Here is an 18,148-nt window from a genome sequence, read left to right on the forward strand (position 1 = left end):
CACAGGTTTTTGGGAAGAGATGGAGAACTAGCCATGAAGATTGAGAGACACTCAGTGCTTAAGGCAGAGACAGAAGCATTACCAGCAAACGAGAAGGCCATGATCTCCTGGAGGTGGGGAGGTGCTGCGGGAGGCCGATACATGATCTGGCCTTGGTTTATATCTTCCTGAGTGAAATACTGAACAGGAGAGTGAGGCCGGTCTCTGTGCTCAATAATACCTGGGGGAGGGGGAAAGAGATGGACATAAGTATAGACAGCAACTCTTGGAGACACGAAGACAGGCCGATCAAACTTTCCTTGCTGGTGAGTGAATGAGAGTCTTTATCATTCCTGAGCATTGGCTCCTGAGCTGGTCCTACACTATTGCTGTGAAGTTACTCAAGAAATGGACAGATTTTCAGCCAGGAGATGGCTCAGCCAGTAAAGTGCCTTGGTATACAAGCATGAGAACCCGACTTTGAATACACAGAACTCATGGCTGAGCAGGATAACACACACCTATGCTATAATCCCAGTGTCGGGAGAGAGAAATGGAAAGAACCCCTCAGGCTTGTGGGCCAGCCAGCCTAGGTCATGTCCAGGTTCATGGGAAAAACTGCTCCACTAATAAGATGGACAGCAAGCAACACCTGCTGTCTGTCTACCTCTAGTCTTCACAGGCACACATGCTGCACACTCGCACACATCTCCACATACTGAAGCACATGCACACAAATATGCACACATATCTAGATGACAGATGGAGAGATAGATGGTGGATAGATAGATAGATAGATATACATAGATAGATAGATGATAGATAGATGATAGATAGATGATAGATAGATAGATAGATACATAGATACATAGATAGATAGATCATAGATAGATAGATAGATAGATAGATAGATAGATAGATAGATGGATTAAAGAGATAGATGATGGATACATGATAGATAAATGGATATAGATATAGATAAGAACAAGAGCAAAGAAAAATGAGAAAGAGACAGAGACACAAACAGTCTTCACTGTGTTCAGGAAACATGAACTATGCATGGTAAGGGGTGAATCACTGCCACTAATACAGTTCAGTGCATGTGACTTTCTGTAAGTAAACTACACATTGCTATCACTATGAAACTTTCAACTGGGTTTCAATATATAAAAGGTAAAGAGGTCCCTAAGACATGGGAGAAAATTATCTTCTGATGATGTGCTAAAAATATGCTTTCCTAGACTTCCTTTTAACTTCAGACCCTCCTCCATTTCTGTGACGATCCTAGCAACAAAGACATGGGTCTTGACTGTTCTACATCAGACCTAGGCTCATCACTCAGTTTATGATCAAAGCTCTCATGGCTGAAGGCTGGTCTGCAGTTCACAAGCTTTTCAGGCACGGAACTATACTGTGCTCATCTCTCTTGTCTTATTTAGTATTTAGAAGGAGGCACGTGACGATTTTGGTGTTGAGCTAACTCACTTTTTGAGATGAGCAATCATTCTGCAGGAAGCAGACTAGATCAGCCTGAAAACTCGCACCATGGGGGCAACCTCTAGATACAACTTAAAGTCTCTTCATTTCCTTAGCTTTTATCAAAGGGCTATGGAGTTTCATTATTACACCCTTTTTCTTCTTGGGGATGTGGTAATGAGAAGACCTCTTGCTCGTGAGAGAGGCAGTCTCAGAGGAAAAAGCAGAGCTGCCACTATGGAAGCTGGCCTTCCTATGACTTCTCCCAGGCACAGGCTTATTAGTTAAGCCCAGCATTAAGAGAACTAGAGGCTGGAGGCTGATGACAGGTGCCACCTGGCCTCCAGCTGTGGCTACATGTTTCCATTTTTTCCTATGGGAAGAGTGACTTATCCAACTGGAGAAGGCACAGAGTCCATGTGGTTCATCGCCCTTTAGACTTTGACAGAAGCTCTAGTCAAAAGCACTCGTTCATTTTGATCTGTTTGCCTGTCCAAACCTCTTCAGACAGTGCCTGGGTGTGTGTAGTTCTATAAGTGGACCGGAGGGGACGTTATGACTCTGGTACAGCTCTGTCAGAGCCCAAGAAAACATACATCCCATTTCCTCTTCTTTTTAAATCAGAGGGCACAAACATGGAACATGAATATCTGTTCCCCTTTACACCCCCCATAAGCATCTCTGTGTAAAGAAGCAGGCAAAAGCCCAGAGGTTTTAAGACTGGCCCAGCACCACAAGGCAAGAGCATCACTCAGAAACCCCTTCACTGTAAGAGCATCACTCTGATACCTTACCTTGGTTTGGATGCAGAGGTACGGTGATGTTGTATATGATCTTCCCACTGGGACTCTCTCCCTTCACAAAGGATAAGGACTGTGGCTGAATGACACTTAGGCCATTTTCACGAGCCTGGGCGGGATGGAGAAAGCAAGAAGAAAAATCAGAAGCATGATGATAACAAGAGCCAGAGGCAAAGCCACATCTTATAAAGAAAACAAGACCAAGTTTTCTCTGGACTTCAGAATTAGTCTCATTTTATGAGATCATCTCCAAAATTTAAATGAAGGATCTGGTCTCTCACACTATGAATGTGGCCAGCCCAGAAACCTTTGATCCAGGCCTCAGCAGGTGTCCTTACTCTCATACCTTCCTCCCTCACAGTCATCAAATTTATGTCAGAGCATGTTGTTGGTGTTCCAATATGATCGTGGCTTCCCCAGAAGGAACCTGCAGTAGAACACTGAGAAATAAGGCACCACGGCTGGTCGTTCACAGCAGGCTCACTGTATCTCTGCTACACTAACTTCACAGGCTGAGGGTGAATCTGGCATCCATTGAGAGGGTCAGGCTGAGAGGTTGAAGTCTTATCACCATGAGGTTCTTCAGAGAACTCCAGTGCCCCAAGCTTTATTAATGGAAATTGTTTAGCATTCTGGCTTCAAAGGGCTAAAGATGAGCCCAGCTCTGGACACCAAAAGCGGCTAGCTATTTACATTACAGCCGCTTATTAAAGTACACAAAATTCCCCTCTGTTATCTTTGCTTCTACTGTACTATTCAGAGGAACTAAATTCCACCATTCTCTTCTGCCTTTCAGTGAACAATCAGAGTAATGTTAACTGGACAGAGTCCCTGAAGTTTCTTCCACCCAGATGGTGTTTCCTCCGCCCATATTCACATCTCAGAACCGTGACAACACTCAGAAGCCCAAAGGGTCAGACTTTCATCTTCTGCATGGCAGTGAGTTGAGGGCAGCTGCCACAAAACCAGTGTGTCAACAAGTAGAGGGAACACTAGTGTGAGCCTGGGGCTTCAGTCACAGGTGCTGTGTCAAAAAAGAACAAAGCAGCCTGCCCACTGTAGACTTTTTGGGACTGACCCTGAAGGTAGGGTAGAATTTGACCTGCTCTCATGCCTTTAATGCCCTGCTCTGTTCCGAAGGAATTTCTCCATTTAGAAGAGGATTAAACGGGGCTCACTCTTACTCATAGGAGGGTGTGGTATTCTTATTTTTAACCATAAAAAGCCGAGGGCTCCAGTTGCTCTCTAATTGTCCCAAAGGCATAGCTGTCCCAGGGTGAGGCAGCATCTGCAGGTTAGGACAATCCCCTACAGTAAAGAATCACATTTCAGGCCTTTGCACAGGTCTGGAATGTAATGAGCAAGAAAATTAGAATTTCCAACAGCAGCTGGTCTCCCCCACCCTCCTATGCTAACATAAAGCAAGTAAGGACAACAAATTAAAAATATATGCCCCATAAAAGATGTTTACAGACCATCCACATAGGTACCGATAAATAGACAAAAAGCACAGCTTCAGCACCATGTTCATCACGGTTTAGCATCTTCCAGTGTCAAAACCACTATAATCAAATATTCTCAAAATGCCATAGAAAACATCTGAAAATTTATATGCTTCTAAACAACACAATAATAAGAAGATCATTATTATAAACATAGAACCACTGGAAAGGGAAACGGGTTCTAGCCAAGATTTTCTATTTTGGAATTTAAAGATTCCATGTCTTTACTGATTGAAATAAATATTATGTAGAAGATTGGAAGACTTAATTTTCTAAAGCAATATTGAGGCTGTAATACATCAAATTAGTCAATTCTAATTACTTGGAATATTCGGTATTCATCAATTAAAGATACCAAGAAGTGGGAGATTAGGCTTCATGGAAATAATTATAGAAGATATTTTTTTTATAACATCTGGCCAAAGATTATAGTTTACATCATACTCTCTCACTTCTGACCACATCTAGATTCCAAATCCTTCTCCCCATGATAGTGCTGCTCTGCTCAGAGCCAGCCTCCCCATGATACTGCTGCTCTGCTCAGAGCCAGCCTCCCCATGATAGTGCTGCTCTGCTCAGAGCCAGCCTCCCCATGATAGTGCTGCTCTGCTCAGAGCCAGCCTCTCCCTGGCCCTCACAATGGCTTCGCATGGCTCTCACCTTCTCTACTGGTTGTTTTCAGCCATGGTACCAGGGGGATATCAAATCTTGTTCCTTACCTGCCATGACTTTACCCGGCATGCAGGGTAAAGAAGGGTATAGAAGTCAGGTTCTCACAGTGATATTGTATATTCCAGATGCCTTTTGTAAACCCATCCCAAACGGAGGCTGTCATGCCTACTACATTCCTGACCTCCATCAAAGGCACAGCTGTATCCTTAGGACAGGAGTCTTTGTACATTCTTATTGGCTGTATCTCTAAATCTCTCCATCTCTAATTGCTTTTCAGTTTTTTAATCATCTTAACTGTTGCTGAGTGTAGAGTATTGTTAACTATAATGCATGTTGCTCTACAAAAAAGCTGTACAACTCTGCCACCTTAGAAAACCTAGACTGCACATCCGTCAAGTAGGTTCTCCTCCATCCCTTCCTCTACTCCCCTCCCAACCCTGGCAATCACCGCTCTACCTTCTTCCCTGCGAATCTGACTCTCTACATTGTTGTACAAGGGGAGCCTGATCTTCTTGCTCTACTTAGTTTTTAGCTTATTTCCCTTTGAATGTTTCGAGGTTAATCTAGGTTGCCCCTTATGACAGAATTACTTTTTATTATATGGCTGTATCTTATTCTATTGTGAAAGTGCACACACACACACATCACACCGCAGTTTCTTGATCTGTTTTTATCTACTGATGGACACTCAGGTTATTCCCAGCCCTTGGCTACTGTGAAGAACCACCTGGGGACGTGCTAGAATTGCAGATTCTTGACTCTACAACCAGACTTACTGAATTAGAAAACTCAGAGTGAGTGCTAATGTATTTTAATAACTCTCCAGGTGACTCCAAAACATACTTAAGTCTGAGACCTTAAGAACCCTGATCTAGAAATAATTATGCTCAGCACTCAGCTCCACTCCTAGAGGAAGCCCCTGTGTGACGGTCCTGTGCTTCACTGCACAAGACACCCTCCCTCCTACTTGCTCTGGAATGGTTGCCCTGCTGTGCCTTCAGCACAGAGTGATTCCCCTGCTTATTTATTTGCCTGGCTCCTCTTAGATAGAAAGATCCTTGAACTAGAAACTGTGTTTTAAGGTCACTGACTCTCCAGTGACTTCTTCAGCACTCAGAGGAAATAATGAATAAACAAAGACAGACTCCTCTCAAACACACCTGTGAAATATTTGTATGGACGATATAAAAATATTTCATTTGTATTTACCACGTCTTCACAATTTACCAAATATGTGCAAAGCTTTAGTGTTTAGATGAGTTCAAATCACTGAATGAGGCTGCATTTTGTCACATATAACAAGCATGACCTACAGTTAGGGCCCTAATAAACGTCAAAAGGAATATCAACTCTGTATGTTCTAAGTAATGTAAGCTAAAGCACATTTTACAGTAAACCGACTTTTGAGAAATGCAAGGTTCAAACAGACAGACCTAATCTGCAAATGTGCAGCCAGAGATTAAAGCCGAAGCAGATGACGTCTCTGTAGAAGACCATGGCAAAGCAAATAGCAGTACCTCCACGGCTCCTGGCCCCTTTCTTCCCCCCACCTTCTAAACTCAAAATAACAGTGCTTTGCATTTGGCAAGAAATGTGTATGCACATTTTTCCTTACAGTTTAGAGAAAATTCTGATCCAAGTTCCTCTAGTCAGAATGATGAATTATAGACTTTATAATGTTGCTGAATTATGATTTCTTTAAATTACAGTTTACGCTGGAAATGCCGATACTAGCTATTCATTAAAAACTTTCTACTTTCCCCCTTTATGTCTTTGTCATTTCCCAGTCCCGTAATTTCTGAAACTATCACTGTTCTCTTTGTTGTGGCTCAAGGCTGATATCTTACCTCGAAGTGTAATTATGTGGGTGTTAACTAAAACATGGACCCGTAATAATTAATTTACAGGGGTTTGCATGCTCATGGTTCTGTGTGGAAGAACAATCGAGCATTCCACCTACCCTAGAAACAGGGCTATGCTGTATTTAGTATTCCTACTTGTCTCGACTGTGCTTTACAGGCCAACCTAGGTGGTACCTTCCTTCACGAAATCCAACTATTGCCACTGCAATATGATATTGACATCAACAATATTTATGCTCAAGAATCATGCAATTGAGCCATTAGAATACTGCAAGGAAAATCTTAGTGTTCCAGGTTAGCTTATGATTTTGTGTCTTAGCTGTCTTATATGCATCCCATGGGCCGTGGTTGGACATGAGTGCTAGATCTTTCCATGGGTCGCATTCATTTCCACAGAGCATGCAAGGCCTTCTGGGATTGGATGTAATTATCTTTACACCCCCAATATGCTTTCCTCAATTCTCCAGGTCATTTCTTGAACTATTGGCTATTTCTCAGCTACCATTGGCTTTCTCACCTCAGGGTCTTCCATGTGCTCTGAACACCCTTGGCTATCCGTCCTCCACCACCACCTACCTTCCCCATCCCAATATTCACTTAGATAACTGACTGGTCCTCATTTCTCTAGACTCAGCACTGACACTACCTTCTCCAGGAAGCTCTTACAGAAGAAAGTCGGCTTCTTGTAGGGCTCTAATACACAAGGAACAGCTTTTCGAGCCAGGTGGTGCTATAACTGGCATAATAATCACACCCTAGAGGTGTGATTACAACCCTAGTTTCTTTTAAGTACTCAGGGAGAGCCACTATAGCTGTATGAAGTGCCATAGGAGGTAAGGGTCGATGGATGGGTGGTCAAGATGAGTTCTACGTAATCTTTTATTCTGGGTGGGACTCTAAGTTCCTTTTCCAAGTTGGTAAGAAATGTTTTTCCAATACCAACCAACCACAGCTCCCAGGGTCTAAACCACCAGCCTGGGAGCACTTAGGGGGGGATCCAGGGCTTCAGCTGAATATGTAAAAGTGGAGGGCCCTGCTGGGCATAGGTGGAAGAAGAGAACCTTGACCTCATGAAGGCTGGATGCCCCAGGGGGTGGGAATTTTGAGGGTGGGGAGGTGGGAGTGGGGGGGTGTAGATAGAGGTTACATCCACAGAGAAGAAGGAGGAGGGGCGAGGGGATTGGGGGTTCCGAGGGGGTGGTGGGGGATGGGGTAAGGGGACAACATAGGAAATGTAAATAAATCATCCAAAAAAAAAAAAAAATAAAAAAAATAATAATAAAAAAAAAAGGACAACCAAAACCTAAAAAAAAAAAAAAAAAAAAAAAAAGAAATGTTTTTCCAGGGCTGTTCTCCATGACGCTGGGGTCTGGATTTTGGGCAAAGAATTTAGTACATCCCACACCAGGGCGCTGTCTCACTTTGCTTCTGCATGAGTCAGTACTTTGTTCAAGAGGGAAGCATTAGCCCTCTCATTCAACTCACAGTCATATGGAGAGATGTCCCCAGGGAGAGCTTAGGTGCCTCAGGCACCTGAGGTAAGATTGCAATGTTGAACATGTGACTCTCCAGGTGGTCCTGGGCATTGGTGGCACTAGACACCTGAGAAACAAAGTAATCATGATAAGTCTTTCATTTTCTCCTGGAAAGAACATGTTTCCCCTTAACCTCCCCACAGAGCCATCTGCCTTTGAATTCTGTATGTGCCAAATCACAACTCACATTCCATTCTTTATATTGTACTGCTAATCATTTACTGATTATAAAAGGCTACATAACCATTTCACAGAGTTTGTAAAGTCCAAGAGAGTATAAATAGGAAAGAAAATATAGACTTTCACTGCCTAGAGTGGTTAGTAACACACTGAAGCATTTCAGATTAATCTTTTTCTATGATATCTCTAATTTCACATGTACTTGAAATTCTTTTTATTTAACCCAATGTTATAACATCTTGCTATAGTAGTAAACAGTCTTGAAAGTGGATAATTTTTCTAGCTGTAGAACATGTTTACCATGTGTCTATTGCATGCTTTCTTAATCCCATTCCTTTCATATTTACCCAGCATAGATACTGACACATGGACCATTAATCATACATCTCACCCTCATGGCTGTACATTAGTAACATTTACAGTTAGGGCAGTGGTCACAAAATCAACATTATTTATTTATTTAGCTTCAAAATGTTGAAATTGGTGCTGAGGATAGTGGCAATGCCTGTAATCCAGTGCTAGGGAAGCCAAGGCAGGAGGATGATGAATTGGAGACTAGTGAGAGCCTGTAAGAAGCCAGCCCCTAGACCTGTGGTGTTCTCCATCACTTTCTCTAGCTCCTCAGTGCCTCAAGTATCTCTTGTCTCCACTGTTTCCTCAGGCTCATCACACGAATGGTGGAGACCTCTGTGGCTAAAAGTGGTTATATGAGTGTTCTTTAAGACAGAAGGCAGGGTACTGTACCCTGCACTCAACAGGAAAAGCATCTTAGCTTTCCTCTAGATTATGTCAGATGCCTGCTGGGAGGTTTCAGGTTAGCCAGATGTCTTCAAGGAGATGCCAGTCTTACATTGATGCTGTAAGTGATCCCGATGACACAGCCATACTTCACTGATCAGCTAGTATGGGCTCAGCTCTTATGAGCTTTTCAAAGGTGATCTTCCTATTCCCCACAAAGCAATATTATTATTCCACTTTGTACAGAGAAAATTGGAGGAAAAAAAGAGCAAATGTCTCAAAGTCAGAATAATAAATGGGTCAGTTGGGTTTATAATCTTGCCATTGACCAAGATGACTTTGGTAGATTTAAGAAATTAAGAGTTGGGGGAGATATTTCCTTCTATTGCAAAAGCAAAGAAACAACATTGGTCAGGTTGTGAAATGTGGATATATTAACAGAGCAAAGGAATCAGACTAGCTTCCCAGTAAAGACACTGATAGTGAAATATACTGTTGGCATTTTTCAAACCATATCTTTTGAGACTGTGTCAACAGGATCTGAATACACAAGCTATTCTCTTACACCAAAAATGACTATGGATGCGCATGTCTTCTTGCTAGATTGTCTCTATTTAAAAATGCACTCGCCTTACATAAATCCCATCATACATGCAAAGTAACAGATGGGCTGCATTGATGGCTCATGACAGCAAATCAGCATTAAAATAGAATTAAATCTATGCCGCTCATATTACATTTCCTGCCTTAAAGGGGGGAAAACATTATGACAACATCTTTTGGTTTAAAATCTTCTAGGGACACTAAGATGATAAATGGGAAAAGTTACTAACCATTTACTTTAGCACATGGATAAAGTGTCTGTGCATTTCAAATCAAAAAATGAGGTATGCCTACAAAGTAATGAAACTTTAAAAACAGACAGCAACACTTTTATGTCCGGGAAAACATCATCTCGGAGTGACTTCATACTTAGAATAAAGATGCTGTCCCTGTTCAAGATCCCCCAACTCCCCCTACCCCCATCTCTCAGAATGCTTCCAGAGGGAGTTTCCAAATCATTTTTTTAAGCCAAGCTCACTACCTCATAACTAATCTCCTTGAGCAAGAACAGTTACTACCCTTTGACCTACCACACCACAGGCTGGATGATGTTTAGTTAACTTGTTAGAGTGTAAACACACATGCCCAAAATGATACTCTGTTATTCTTGAGGATATTTCTAAAGAATATCACAAGCACTGTGAACGCTGTTTCAAGTAAGAGTTCTGTCATGTTTTATGTAAGAAGTGTGAAGACTCTACTGGGAATCACTTTCTAAGTAATAAAGCAAGTATGTCATAAATCTAGTGAGCAAGTGAGTACATTTGTTTGGATTGAGACTGGGTTTCATGTATCTCAGGCTGGTCTTGAACTTGTTATGTAGCTGAGGCCCTTGAATTCCAGATGTTTGCACGTAGAAAGTGCTGGAAGTATAAATATATGCCTCCATATCTGCCTTAAGAAGTCCTCTTTTTCCTCTTTTCCTAAATCAGGACCTTCTGGCTTATTTTTCAATATTTTATTTCACTCAGTAATCAAACTGCAAAGCAATCTGTTGTCATTTTAAGCAGGCCCTTTCCAGGGAGAGACTCCATTGATGACACTGTCTTGCCCTCTGTGGAGGGGAAGGTAGATCTGTAGGGTCTAGTTTGCTGAGGTGACTTCCTTTGATTGAGGTCTTTGCCTCAGTCCTGACTCATTCTCTGAGGACTCATGCAATACCGGGTGCTGAAATTGAGAAGTTAACTGGAGCAAAGGGCACAGAGCATTTGTTTGCTTTCAGATACTCAATGTGCTGAAAATAACCTCATTTTAATAGTTTCCATATTTCTATCAACACACTCTTTGGAAAAGCACACGATTTATGCAATACAAATTAGTCAGGCAACAAAAACATACATGCCAGGCATTAGAAGTGGGGTGCACTCTTAGGTGAAAGAAAACTCTGTGACTTTAAGGGGATGCCATGTGAGCTGATCACCATGAACAGATTTATTTCCTGACATCTTATAGAATTCTCTGTTCTGCTTAAACAGCTTCTCATACACGGTCTCTTATTTCTTAGTATTTCTGTTTGAGTTTTTCTTCTAAATCCTTCTTGCTATAAGTATGTCTACTGCTGTTGTTCTTTTCAAAGAATCAGCCTGGCACTCATTTGTCACTCCTCCTGTTTTCAAACGAACCAATTCCTCCTTTTTTTGCTGTCAATTTTCAGCATACTTTGCTAGGCCCCCGACTCAAGCATTTGATCCACCTAGCTTTGTGTTTTCCTACTGAATAATAAGCAGTACCATCAAGTTTTCTTTTGGATACAATTTTATATACTTCATGTAAGTCATCAAAAGTTACTGTCTCCTCAATGGTACTTAGGAGCTCACTACTTTGGTTTCTTTCACGAACATTTAAACTATACCATGTGGTTTAACCATGTGTACTCTTTCGTTATGACTTTGTTATATCCACCATCACCAGACTGAATCTGCTATTCTTTGTCATTCTTTAGCTTTGCAGTTCTCCTTATGGTCTGGTCTATCATCAATTTTTAATAAAAGATAATAACAGATCCCTAGGAAGTACCTATTCTTCTTTTTCACCTGAATAAACACATTTACAAAACTCTTAATGCTATGAATTAAGCTTCCCTCTTCTAGAGAGACAATTGAAGAAAATGGCCCCCTGGACTGTGAATGAGAGTGGTTAGGATGCAGAGGGTACCTGGAAGCGGAAGGAGTCACTCTGAGAAGGGGCTCCCAAGTGTCTGTACCACACGATGCCGTCATCGATGTCCTGCTGGGTGAAGGTGCTGATGGGAGTTGCCATCCTTCCATCAGGCAGGTGCTGCCCTTCCTCAGCAGGACCAGCTGGACTGTCTGCAGGCAGATCCATCAGGAGGACCACCTCCCCTAGAGAAGCACAGGCCAGACTGTTAGGGCTCTGGATAAAGAATGCTGGAGACCTCATTCCTCCTTTACAAGCTGAAAAACTATGTGTGCCTTGATCTAAGGTGACAGGAAGGGCAGTGACAGAACTCAATGAATAGAATTGAATTCCCCTTTAGACACAGAATTCCCAGGCTCCATTAGCCACTGAAGAGAAGCTCAGACATAGAATTACTGACTAGCATCTATTAAAATTCCATAATGAGATTCAAACTATAGGGGAAGCTATAAATAGACCCATCCTGGGCACTGGATGGATACACTTCCACATGGAACTTTCTATCTCACGCAAAAATTTATTCTACACAACAGTTTCAGGTTTTAAACAAGACAGAGAGTGAGCTGAACGCAAGCTATTCCTGAGAGGATTCTGTCCAGTGGAGATAAGATTGTCTGACATAGAACATATATAGAAGAGCTGTCCCTGGTGGGGCATTTCAAAGTCAGCCCTGTCTCTCAGATTCCTGAGTTTACTCACACTTCTAAGGCTCCATCGCTATTCCTCGTGTGTAAAGTAAAAACAACACAGATTGAACATCTGTAATCTAAACATCCACAATCCATGCGGACCCAAGATCCCAACCATTTGGAGCACCAACATAACATCATAGCAGAAAATTTCTATTGGTGCAAACTCACACAACAGGTCATAGTCAAATAGGACTAATATATATATATATATTTCATACATATATATGAAATATATATATGAAGTATATATATGTATATAAATTATAAATAATTATGTGCTTAGACTTGGGTCTCATCTCTAAGATAGCTCACCACTTATTTGCAAATACTCAAAATTACAAAAAAGAACCGATTTTTATCTGAAAAAAATCAGGTCTTAAGCATGTTGTCTAAGGGATGCTCAGACTGTCAGACACAAACTCTAGAGGCAGCTCAAGACAAGGATGGTGACTCCCACTGTCACCTCTATGTATCCATGGGAATGATGTCATCATCTCCCTTAAGACCTGCCAGAGGACAGTAGATAAGAGTGGATTTCAATTGAAAGTTCATATTCTTGGCCATGAAATGCTGTATTGTTACAGTTTTCTGTACATGTGTCAGTATTTGTCTTGTAAATACCTTAGCATTTTCTGCCCCTCTATTTGACACATTTTATTTGAACTGAATCAAGGAAATCTAAATCCAAATACCACCCAGCTGTTTTGTAATGCTTTTCCCACACACCAAAGCTAATATCGTCTTCAGGTGAGATCACAAATACAGAAGTGTTACAGAAACAATTAAAATTTCACAAGAATATGATTTTGAGTGAAGATCACACAGAAAAGTAGACAAATTTCTGAAAGCAGGCTGCGTTCTGCACCTAACAATAAACTTAAACAAGCTACTCTGCCATTTTGATAGTAAAAAGAATGGCAGTGTGTGTGTGTGTGTGTGTGTGTGTGTGTGTGTGTGTGTAAGAGGCAGAGAGAGTGACGGGGAGCTGAGGGAAGAAGGGAAGAGAGACAGAGACGGACAGAGAGACAGAGTATTTTTCTATTTTTAAAATGTCATATAGGCAGATGCCCAAATCTAAGCACACTAGGAATATTGGATAACTGATAACACATTTATTTTTTTCAAAACTGGTAGCATTATTTTCATTATTACAGAGAAACCTGCTTTCTCACTCAAAGTAAACACCCATTCTAATATCTATATGCATTAAATTCAAGTTAGAGATGAGCAAGCTGTACTGGAGGCTAATGAAACATTGAAATGGGAGGACGATGCCACTATCCTTCATAGAACCATGTGGGGGACAGACTAGTTCTAGTTCTCCTGGGTTACTCTTCCTCTGCTCCCAAGTAAACAGTTCTACCATGAATGTCTCCTAGTGAAAACTGAAATCTTAAGACACTTTGAACAGACATGGCCTCCTGATCACCAGTGTCAGTACAGTTGCAAAAATCTCTGAAAAGAAATTGCCACAACAAAAACAAAAAGAGTAGGGCAGAATTGATTTTCTAGCTGTTCTGCTTCATGACAGAAAAGGCAAGCCCAATTTTCCTAACAATGCCTAATGAGATAAATACATCTTCAAATAAAAACAAAATCACCTCCATGGTACACAGGTACACAGGTATTGTAGGATATTGACTAACTCCAACCATTTCAACTTAATAGTCTTTGGGTACCTATTAGGTACCATTTACTACAAAAGGCCTTAGTAACAGAGGACCCACAGGCAATCCAGACACAGTTTCTATTGCTATTGCTACAGATCATCCCTATAAGCAAATGGAAGCCACCTCAAGCTTCTGCAGGTGAGTGGTGTGCATGAAATTGGAACACGGAATTGTGTGATTGGAATAATATAGTCTTGTAAGGCTTGAAAATACTGTTAAGGAGGCCAGAGTTTATTTTTTTTTTTAAAAAAATAACAATAGATAACATTTATCTAGGCAGTTTAACCAATGAGGAGGTTTGTACCAAATCTGGCATTGAGATAGAGACCTGAACTAAGGTAACAGAGACACTATTTGCAGAGAAAGCTGCCAAGCCCAGCTGTGGAGACAAGAGAGGAGGGAGGAAGGATCACCTTGCAGGCAGCATGGCTGCTACTGATGGGCACAGTACAGGTCAGGCCAGGTTCATTGACTAGGGGGAGTTCATCACTGGATACATTGAATGTGGAGCGCTTTGGGAACAATTACCTAAGCAGACAAGAGGAAATCACGAGGTGCCATCCTCATGAAGAGAGGAGAGCTAATATTTCATGTTTCATCCTGATAATACCAAAAATGGAAGGGGCATTTCCTAATGCAAAATTCTAAGCTTGAAAACCATCGTTGTATCAGTCTGGGATTTATTGTGTATTTAACCTTAGGCTTAATGAAGAATTTTGAAGAGAAAAATTAATGTTATTAGAGTTTAAAATCATATTTGAATCTCTATAATGGTGTTGGGATTGAGGCCATTTTTATTTATTTTGTGCAGTCCCTCACCTAAAATCATCAGACTATCTTATGGTCTGATACATGATTTAGAATTACAGTGATTTAGAAGAAGTGAGATTCTCTTTCAAATGATGCTCAAGGTACCTCAATAAACTACTTCTGACCCTACAAAGGCACTAAAGATACAAGTGTCCATCAATTGGTTGAGACCTATTTGAAAATAATGGTGCATCTGGAAGTGTTTGGATTTAGGATTTTTTTTTTGAGTTCCTGTCCTTCTGTAATCCAAATTAGCCTCAATCTTAAGTAGTGGCAATTGTCCTGCTTTGGCTTCCCAAGTGCTGGAAATGCAGGTATAACCATCATGCCTGACTGAATTTAGGCCCTTTCTACTCATACTGTGAAATCTATTTGTGCTCAGTTCATTCCAATGTCATTTCTTCACAAAAAACTTAAAGCCTCATCAAAGGTTCTAGAGCGGTGGTTCTCAACCTTCCTAATGGTATGATCCATTTATGGTCCCTCATGTTGTGGTGACCTCCAACCATACAGTTATTTTTGTTGCTACTTCATACCTATAATTTTGCTACTGTTATGGATCATAACGTAAATGGTTTTGGAGACAAAGGTTTGCTTAAGGAGTTGTAACCCATAGATTGAGAACCTCTGTTCTAAGGTAATGAGGGGAACTCATTGCAACCAGAAGCCATGAGGCGAGGGCCATAGCTGTGTCTCATTGGGACACAGGGATGTAAGTAGGTTTGTGTTTTATGAGTGTCTAGCTTCCACCACCTTTTCCCCTCTGGAGTGGTTCTCTAGGGTAGCATGATTTGAAGGTTATTAGTAGGAAAAAATGGACATACAGAGATTAGGTTTGTAAGAAGTTAATTAAGAGAGTTGCGAGAGAGAAGGGTCCCAATAAAGCATTTATTAAGCTGAAATGGCAAACTTTCATCTGCTTAAAAACCATTTAATTCAGTGTTGTTCTGTTTAATAGTTAATGAAGTACTGGGCTGTTTCTATGAAATGTGGGAGCTTAATTTCTGGCCTTTAATATTTGAGGTAAAATTGGGAAATTTAATACATCACAAGAGTCAGAGTTTTATAGATGAAAGGACTTAGAAGTCACCTTGCTCAACCTCAGCAGTGCAAGTACCCTGAAAACAGGACACTTATTAATTACAGGAGAGGAGGAAAAAAATTGTACTGGAGAAATTTTACAGCCATCAACTTAATCAAGTGATTGAAGTTAATGTAACCATAATGAAACAGTGATATCATGTATCCCCAATACAATACATCAAAAGTAGAAAGAACAAACCCTAATCCCCAAAATGAGAAATCACCATACGCCCCTAAAGCAAGGAAGAGTCCACAAAATATCTGAACAGTTCTCTTCAAAAGTATTAGTAAAGGGCTGGGGAGGTGACTTGCTGCGGAAGTATAAGACCTAAATTCAAATCCTAGCACTCATGTTAACAAGTTTGGCATGTAACCCCAGTGCTGAAGGGGTGGAGCCAGGCTCACTGGCTGTCAACCTAGCCAAAAATTGTGAGTGCCAGGTTCAAGAAGAGTGGGTGATAGGGATGGACACACAATGACTTCACCTTGCTTCTGCCCAAGTGCAAAGACTGCTTCTGTTACTGGAACCTAGTAACTTTATTTTGGTGGAATCACTTATGAACAATACCTCAATATAGCTCTTGTGAAAATGCATTTCCAACTGATGTCAACAGGAAATATCTTGGGATATTACAAGTATTGTGTTTCTTGGAAAAATAACAATGGTGAATATTAAAGATAATGCTATGTTATTTAAATCCTTATTAAGAGTGTGGGCTAGTAACATGACTCAGTGGGTGAAGGAGCCTGCTACTGAGAATGATAGTCTGACAACTTGAGTTTGACCCTGGGACTCACATGGCAGAGAGAACTAACTCCCATTAGTTGTCCTCTGACATATGGTAGACATACATGACATACATGGGCACATATGTATTCTCATGGGCACATACATACTCTTCCATGAACACCATAAGTAAATGCAACAAAATTTTTAAAATAAAAAATAGGAAATTTGTAGGTGGGTCTGAGAGATTAAGGAGAACCTGGCCTTTGAAATCCAAATACGTGTTAGCTTGGGGACTATCAAAAAGCTGCTGTGCCCTTATCTTATGCACAAAATAAAATTACTTAAAAAGGGTCTTGTCTTAGATATTATAACAATGTGCTGATAAGGTGCTCATAAGGTTGTACAGTGTGATCACTCTCCATTGTGATCATGCTGTCCTAAAATGAGGTGTATGAAGTATTAGAAAGCTCAGATAATCTGAATCATAGCCTTGCTTTACGTCATTGTTCAAAGCCAACTCCTACCCTCTGAATACAGATGAAATAACACCAAAGAAACACGTTACCAAACTGGGGGTGGCCGTGTGTAATCTTGTAGATGATGTCATCAGCTCTGACACCTGGAGCTTGAGCCTGCAAGATTCGGTTGGTGATCTTCAGCATCCCCCCTTCTGGAACCCACACCATAGAGTTAGTCACAAGCCGCAGAGCTCTGTCATTCTGCAATGAAATAAAAGTAAAGCACTGGGTCCATACATACTCAGAAAAATGGCTCCTTAAAAATGCAAGTCATAGGGGCTTATTGTTGCCAAAGTTCATCTCACAGGGAAGAACAGTTGCCGGTCATTTGTGAACTTTGTGTACAGATATGTGCATATGTCTTTATATACTTAAACGTATTCATATTCTACCTTTTCATTTATCTTCAATAAGTGACTTTTACTCTTCAGGAAACTAAGCCTCTCCATCTCTTTCTTTTGTCTTTCTAACTATCTTTTGGTCCTCACCCATCATATATTATTTGAGTAATTCCTTAAGCATATACAATATGTCAGCTCCTTCTCTAGAGTATCTAGAAACATCCCAACTGCAGAGCATGTAGCGTAGTGGGAGACACAGGAAGAAACAGATGCTTCACAATGGCACTCTGTAAGGACGTCGAGGAGGAAGCTCTCAGGAATAAAGAATGAAGATTTTAGAAAGATTTTCCAAAGGAAATATTTCATTTCTAAGTAACAAAAACAATGGCTTTCTAAGAAGAAAAGTAATGCAACAGATTCTTCGAAGATGTGTGAGCAAAGATAGAATCAAATATACAAATGATTGGTACCAGTAGAACTTAGGCAGCTAAAAATGATGAGATCAAAAGTGACAGCATCCTAAGGAAGGCATGAAGGAAGAGGAAGAGCAAGAGGAGGTGGAGGAGGAGAAATAATAATAATAACAACAACAACAACAACAACAACAAGAGCAAGAAGAAGGAGAAAGAGAAGGAGGAGGAGAAGGGGGAGGAGAAGGAGAAGAAGAGCAACAACAATGACAAGAGCAGGAAGGAAGAGGAGGAGGAGGAGGAGGAGGAGAAGGAGGAGAAGGAGGAGGAGGAGAAGAAGAAGAAGAAGAAGAAGAAGAAGAAGAAGAAGAAGAAGAAGAAGAAGAAGAA

The 18,148-nt window shown here is 40.9% G+C and overlaps 1 protein-coding gene across 1 annotated transcript in view; it reads right to left on the reverse strand.

The window, feature by feature from the left end:
- Fras1 (Fraser extracellular matrix complex subunit 1) overlaps positions 1–18,148 on the reverse strand; it is a gene marked incomplete at its 5' end in the record, with an annotated part of 247,779 nt that overhangs the window by 97,635 nt on the left and 131,996 nt on the right. Inside the window, 5 exons of the mRNA XM_028773698.1 lie at positions 83–220; positions 2,250–2,364; positions 7,777–7,893; positions 11,502–11,689; positions 17,055–17,208. Coding sequence (XP_028629531.1) covers positions 83–220; positions 2,250–2,364; positions 7,777–7,893; positions 11,502–11,689; positions 17,055–17,208 — 712 coding nt within the window. The remainder of the gene's footprint in view (positions 1–82; positions 221–2,249; positions 2,365–7,776; positions 7,894–11,501; positions 11,690–17,054; positions 17,209–18,148) is intronic.

This window comes from Grammomys surdaster, unplaced genomic scaffold (genome assembly GCF_004785775.1).
Source record: "Grammomys surdaster isolate TR1022 unplaced genomic scaffold, NIH_TR_1.0 233, whole genome shotgun sequence".
Lineage (NCBI taxonomy): Eukaryota > Metazoa > Chordata > Mammalia > Rodentia > Muridae > Grammomys > Grammomys surdaster.